The 7072-nt window shown below is 44.6% G+C and overlaps 1 protein-coding gene across 1 annotated transcript; it reads right to left on the bottom strand.

The window, feature by feature from the left end:
* Positions 1-6154: 6154 nt before the first annotated feature.
* Positions 6155-6787, bottom strand: LOC146204919 (uncharacterized). Its single transcript, XM_084586624.1, has one exon. The coding sequence runs from the start codon at positions 6785-6787 to the stop codon at positions 6155-6157; it is 633 nt and encodes a 210-aa protein (XP_084442750.1).
* Positions 6788-7072: the final 285 nt, after the last annotated feature.

Genomic DNA, 7072 nt, shown 5'->3' with positions numbered 1-7072 from the left:
AACAGAATGGTAATGGGTGACGATAAGACAAAGACAGAGACAAGTAAAGATAAATGGAGGGAGAGAAATAGCGAGAAAAAAATTTGATCTTTATCTCAAAAAATCTTGTCGCTTGCGCCAGTTTCTTATCGGTGCTGTCTCGGGCTGTCCACCCATATTACTGCCAACAAGAATGGCACCAGCTGTTTATTGCCTTGGTTATACCTCGCTCTTAGCCCTGAATCGTAATCTCTTCATTATAGTCGATCGACTTCGTGTCGGAAGCGTAGTGCTGCTCGGCGAAAAGTTGCTCGGGCAAGATTCTCTGTGTGGGTGGCCATGAAAGTAAAATAGAAAACTGAAGAAACAGCGCAAGCATAGCAGAGCCGCCCCCGTGTCGCAGTGCTGCTGGTGATGCGGAGGAAATTGGACGCCCCTGCGAGGCTCGACGTCGGCGTAAAAAGTGCAAAAGTTACGCTTGCCGCCGAACAAGAAGCCTAATGCAGAGTACTAAAACCAAGCTATGGTGTGTGACGAAAGCGTTGCAGTAGCGAGAGCACTGGACGAAGACGCATAAAGGATCGATGGACTTTCAGAAATGCTGCCTCGACTCACACGAAGTTCCCGCTAGAAGGAACGTGCTGTCGAGAGAGCACTGGCAGCTGCCGGACTTCAGTGTTCTTTTTTTCCCCAAATCTAGGAGCTCATGAGCTGGCGTAACTGATCTGGCGAGTACCATAAATGTTACCGTGTCCAATAAAGGGCCCTTGAGAGAGCTTATAGGCCGCGGACACGGGAAAGCACAATTACTGAAACAAACTCAACAAAGCTCTTAGTACGCGATATCCGTTCATGACTGACCAGTGCCTCAGATGCCGCCTCGTTGGGCGTCATGATTAGCAAATGATTTAACGCTTTGCAGTACTGAACTGACATTATGTACGAATGCACAGCAAAAAAGGCGTCGAATGTTACCTCTTATTGGAACGTGCCAAGCAGGGTTAAGATTGTCATGGCTGTTTGTACGTTTTCGCTGAAGAAGGTTAGTGACCGGCGGCAGGTCGCGCAATGGCTAGTCACAGCAACTTTCAAGAGAACAACTAGGTACCAGCCTCTCCCGGAGCCACGCTACACACGTATGGACAAGAAGAGGCATTTGGTTCCAGATTGTTGTTTTATCCCTTTTGTATATGAGGGCAGTTAGGAGCTTCATCAGCCCTTTTTTTTCAATATGTGTGAACACTATGTAGCTTTGTATGCAGAGTGCAGTAGTGAAAAAAAAAAAAAAAAAAAAAAAAAAACTTGGCGCTGCATTTAAGCTCTGCATTAGAGGGTATCACGCGCCTAACTTAAAGGCTCCGTTTGTGTCAGGTCCCGGGAGGGCTCAATTATTATCTCAAAGAAGCATTACGTTTCGTTCGCGAGTACAGAGTTGTTCTGTCTTCCCCTTTCGGTATCCCTTTTCTTTTCGCCCTGGTTTTATTTGAGTAAGATTGTGTGCGTATTCAAATGAATTGCTGCGTGGGGTTAGGTGCTCCCTCCACTGCAGGCGCTGTTTATTGAGGTTTCTGCTTCTAGTCCAAGTCCATGCTCATAGACATGCAGACACCATAAGACCTTCAGACCTGCAGCCACTTACATGCTTCGAGTAGCCGCAACACAAATGTACTCTGCCCATAGGCTTATGCATCCCAATTGAAAACAAAATTTTGCTGGTACTATGCCATTCTATCCATTGATTCTTTAAATGAAAGACCCGAAAGCACTGTATAAAGCACAAGATAAGATGTAAGGATCGAGCAGTGTTGATGCAAGAACAAAAGAGGTTACCGCTAGCGTTTCTGATTTCCGCGTCCGCAGGTTACCCAATTTGAACGACTTGAAATCTGAAATTTGCTGCTTTAAAATTTAGAGGCAGTTGCCTCCTTCCAGAACCACAGGCACCGTGGTTTGTTGACGTCTGCTTATTGTGACATGCTGTAGCTCCCGAAATTGAAAAGCGTTTAAATGTATCGGCATAAGGAAGTCAAAGTCTTGCACTGGAGCGGACATTTACCAAAAGCGGTGTGCCATCTTTGCTACGGATACTACGAGCGATGCCTAGATGAACAAAACGTTTCGGTGGCGCATGTTTACTGCACTGTGCTTTGTCTATATTTTTTGCCTGCGTTTTGCGCCCGGGTCATCACTAAATTGTCTGCTCATCACTGCGTATTGTGCACCTTCTGCCAGGTAACATTATAACCGGTTAGCTGTCATGAGTCCGCACTCGTATTTTGCATTTTTACTGGTCTGTCGTCTCCAACGATGTTTTCGTCATAATGGAGTAACTCTCTTTGGACAAAACTGGCGTGGTCATTGATGTAACTACAAAGCAAGCAAAATGTGTACAACATACTTGCCCATGCTGCGTCACTTCCTAAGTATTAATGTATTCTTGTCTCTATTCGTCGATGCCAGGCGAAGAGATGACTGCATTCCAAATAAAGTGTTCTAAGAGCAGCCTGGCTCAGTGAGATCCTGGGACTCTTTACACTGCGCAATCTTCTGATGAAAGCATAAAGCAAAGTATTCTCAAATTTGCTAGACGGCGCCAGAGTAAACCAGTGCACAGAAGCGGATCGACGGTATACGAAAACCATGGGTGTAGCGACGCGAAAAAGACATCATTCCTACGCCATTTGTTGAAAACTTCAGCTCTTTCATGCACATACTCAAAGCACCGAGGAACTCCTGCACCTCAAACGATGAAATAGAAGCGAGGATAAAACAGACGTTTAATTTGAGTGTGCTTCTTTACATTGCTCTATCATCGTGCTATAATTGATCAAAATTTTCTTGTTTCCCGTCCACAGCATGTCTAAACGCTTTTCTCGATCGCGTATGAAACCTGCGCAGACTCGACGATCGTTACAGTTATGCAGCTCTAGATGCCCGGCTTTTGAACGCCATGGAAGAAGTCTCGAATGCCGATATCTTTTATTCTTCTTCAGGGGACATGCCTTCGGGCTGCATGTATTGTTGAGCAACACACCGCACCTCTGTAATCTCTCGTATAGAGGGTTAGAGTTTCTGTTATTGCGTTAAGTGCGTTATTAGCAGTGAAGCGCGTTTATCTGCGACTTGTGTAGAAGGGCATCTTTTTAACTTGTTTAGCATTAAACATTTCACAAGAGCGAAAAGTTATGGACGCCAAGTTTGAACGTATATTTGCTCAAGTTAAGCTTCCGCTTAACAACTTTATTACTTCAATGATGGTGCAAGAAATAATGAGTTACAGGGTAATATTCGCTCTTGGGAAATCACTACACAATGCTGCAACAACTCAGCCCACGTTACGTAAGGAAAACTACGACTTTACGCTCTGCTCTTACCTCGCGTGACACAACTGCTGGGATAGTGATAATTGTAATACGACTAATTGTGCTGCCGAAGTTAAATGAGTAATAGTTCTCATTATTCTGCAAGTTATGAATGTGCCTTAAAATAGCAGATACGTTCGCTCCTACAAGTAAGGAGAGGTTACAAAATTTCGTTTTAGTACAGTGGCAGTCGGAAATGAACTTTCTTTTTCTAAACAAAATCTAACTGGAAGTTCATGCAATGTAATTTAATCAATGAACGCGTGTGCTCATGACATCTCTTTTAATGCAAATTAAGTAGAGGTGACATGAAGTCGAAAACTGCCATTTATATGGCAGGTGGCAAGACCCACCTGCAATCACCCAAAAAAACAGCGCGAACAAACGGGGACGAAAGGAAGAAACCACAGGAACAAGCGCTTGTTCCTATGGTTTCTTCCTTTCGTCCCCGTTTGTTCGCGCTGTTTTTTTGATGATGTATCACCAACTCGCCCGCTTAACTATCCTGTTGAATTCCACCTGCAATCTATCAAAATTAACACGTGGCACAATAGAAAAAAAGAACCTCTCCTTTCTTATTCTAGAGGGGAGTTGAGACACTGTTATAATAAAAGAATAAAATTTTAGGGGGCACTTTGGACCCCTAAAGTGCGATGAAGCGAAATCCTCTATTGCACGGTGGTCAAGACCTCGGGTCCCGAGTTAGACACCTTGCTCCTAATCCACGCAGGCACGTTCGTATACGGCTTGGCGAAAGCAGGGCTCTAAACATACGTCGGATGATCTTAAATATAATGTGGTAGCTTACAACTGTATACAACTGTACACTAATGTGTATGTGTGGGATAAATCGAGGCTCAAATTCAAATATTACCGAACAAGCGAGCAGCAAAGTGCATTGACGCTCTCGCGTTCACCTCGGCGCTAAAGTGTCCGAAAATCGTTTATGCACATGTTTCGAGAAGAATATGCGGATGATGTGCGCAAATATTGTTTTAAATCGATACATTGCTCAACGTAACAGACTATAAGTTTCTCTTGGAAGAAGGCAGCAGAGCAAGTAACGACAACACAAAGCGCAAGAGGACACACGCACACAAGGACAACGCTGCTCTGACAACTATATATTAACTGGAAACCGCACATCTATACACTATAAGTTGACTTACCGTTCTTCCTGGATCTAGGGCACTTCCTCTTCGCCTGCTTTTGTAGGTTAAACAATACAACGTAAACACGTGCTAATGAATATCTGTCTAGTGTCCCTGAAATATGAAAATATTGCACAAAGCGAAGTGGTCTCCGCCAACACTGTAACAAATTGTCCAGGATGGGTATTGAAGCGTAGATAATCTGAACGGTGTGTCTACTTGGTTGTGTTTTACCATAAAGAACACAGAGGCTTTTTGACATTGTAAAAATATATTTTCGGACATGACACAGTGTATTTGTCAAAACCTGCCGAGTGACAGCAAAATATACTCTAAATATGGCAGCGCTGTCGTTTCAGCCTTGGCAACCCGTTCCCATAGCTTATGGGCGCGGGAACTGTTTCCAGCAGAGTGTCAATCTACAGAACAGCTCTATGTGACTCATCTTGGATACAGGCTCTCTTGAGCAATATATACACAACTATATAAACGGTAAAATAAAGCAAGAATGAAATATCACAAGCGAAGCATGCATTCAAAATATATATCGCAGCTTTCTTTTTCATTATTCAAATGTTTTCTGTGACCTCACTACTTCTCGTTCAGCTTGGAGAGGTACAACTTGTATTACGGAGCACCGTTTGTAGCGTCATAAGGTTTTGTTCTACATTTATAACATTCTAGAACTAATTACAGCATGGATTACACCATAACAAAATCTGGACTATGTTAGCTATTGTCCGCGGCAAAACACCTTATGTCGATATGAACCAAACTGTTCGAGTTATTTCGAGCACGTCGAGACCAGGCATGTTGTTACATCATAAGGCATTTCCCATTTGTTCATATAGAGGACAGGAGCTTTTTTCACGTAGTTGGAATGCGTTGAAGATTCTTGAACTTCTTAATTTTAGCCTCAACAACGCTAGCAAACGCTTTCTACAGCATTGCTGCTCATGTTTGACACGTTAACTGAATCAAATTAAATTGTTTGTTGATAATGAAGAAGTTAAGCAAACTGACCTTATCTATATTTGTTAGCCCTCTGTGGGATAAGATAACAGCAACAAAGGACTTTTTTTTTTATATAAAAAGAGTTTGGCATGTCATCTTCAAACAAAAAATGAAAACGTTCCCAGGCGACTGTCGCAAAGTCAAAAAACACATTGATCCGTCCAAGAAAGCATTAGAGAGTGTCATGTGAAACCCAAACCCGCTAATCGGTTTCTTGACACAGAGAATAGCGCATGCGCACAATAGGCTATATATGAGGCCGAAATGCACCACAATAAAGCAAACAATACCGATCACATGTTCATACTATAAGCTCTCTAATTTATGGAACTGAGGTTTTTCCGGTCAATTTAGTGGAATATGGCCGCATATGACAGCTTCGCCTTCTATATACTGGCTTTCCACTCAACAAATGCAGGTTTTTCACAGACCTGCGTGCGTGTGTGACGTTGGGTTGGCACCTCTGGTGGCTGTTGTCATGTGCCTCCGACATACTGTGGAACTAAAATGACGCATGTAATGCTGACGCGCCTCCATGCTCTCGGGTTAGTAACTGCATAGCCATACACATCTCCAACGAAGTCCTGTGACTGCGGTACGAGCCGTTCTTCACTCGAGTTTCCCCCTCTCCTGTCGCGCTGCCCCTATTCAGCAATCTCTGACCAGGAGGTCGGTGAGCGCCGTAATGTAGCTTTGAGCCATTTGAAGCGTTTCGAACTTGGACAGCTTACGATCATCACCTATAGAAGGCACTACTTGCCGGAGGCGGTCGAACGCAACGTTCAGCCCGTGCATCCGTCGTCGTTCGCGAGCGTTTGCGGCCAGCCGCCGCTTCTTGACGACCACCGGTGCTGGCGCAGCGGAGGCAAGTGGCGGTGACGTCGGCGATGGGTCCTCGGCATCATTTTGTTTCCTCTTCAGACTAAGCCTCCCTACCATGGAATTTCCGTCGCCTGTCGCCGAACCCAGAGTGTTGTCAGAGTAAAGGAGTGATTCGTCGTTGTCGAATCCCCGAAGCCTCCCACGGAGCGCCAGTAGCCTCTTGGCCTCGTCATCGAAGAATCTGTTAGCGTCTGCGAACAATAGCAGGTCACTGTCTTCGTCGATTCTAGCTGGCTGGTTCTGATCGGAGGCCACTTGGTGAACATTTCTTGTGTGGTTGCTCAGGTAAAAAGCAGGCTGGGGCCCTGGAGACGCGATGCTGAACACGGGCACGTCCTTGGTCATACTATAGGTGGCGGTGACAAACTGGCTTGTCATTGTGATTGGATCCATCGTCATGACTAGCACGAGCCTGTGGTAGTCCTTATGCAAGCAGAAGTCGTGGATGCAAGCAGCCAGCCCGTCGTAGCACCACTTCCTTCTGTTCAGACAAAAAGAATAAAAAACGTGCAGCCAACATGAGGAAGCGCACACAGTCCTTATAAAACAAAAAACAATTGCATTGCAGGCTGCTAATCACTCTCACTGAGACCATTTCTACTCCTTCAGTTCTGATTAGGCATAATAAGTCACCCTATGGTCTGTGTTGCGCGCTTTATGAGAGTGTTTTACGTGGGCAACTCT

This window comes from Amblyomma maculatum, chromosome 1 (assembly GCF_055883805.1).
Source record: "Amblyomma maculatum isolate TAMU_Amacu chromosome 1, ASM5588380v1, whole genome shotgun sequence".
In the NCBI taxonomy this organism is placed as follows: Eukaryota; Metazoa; Arthropoda; class Arachnida; order Ixodida; family Ixodidae; genus Amblyomma; species Amblyomma maculatum.
This window is presented reverse-complemented; position numbering and strand designations above follow the sequence as displayed.

Bases quoted from the DNA above. Each gene is read 5' to 3' on its own strand.
- LOC146204919 (XM_084586624.1), bottom strand. From the start codon at position 6,787: ATGACGATGGATCCAATCACAATGACAAGCCAGTTTGTCACCGCCACC.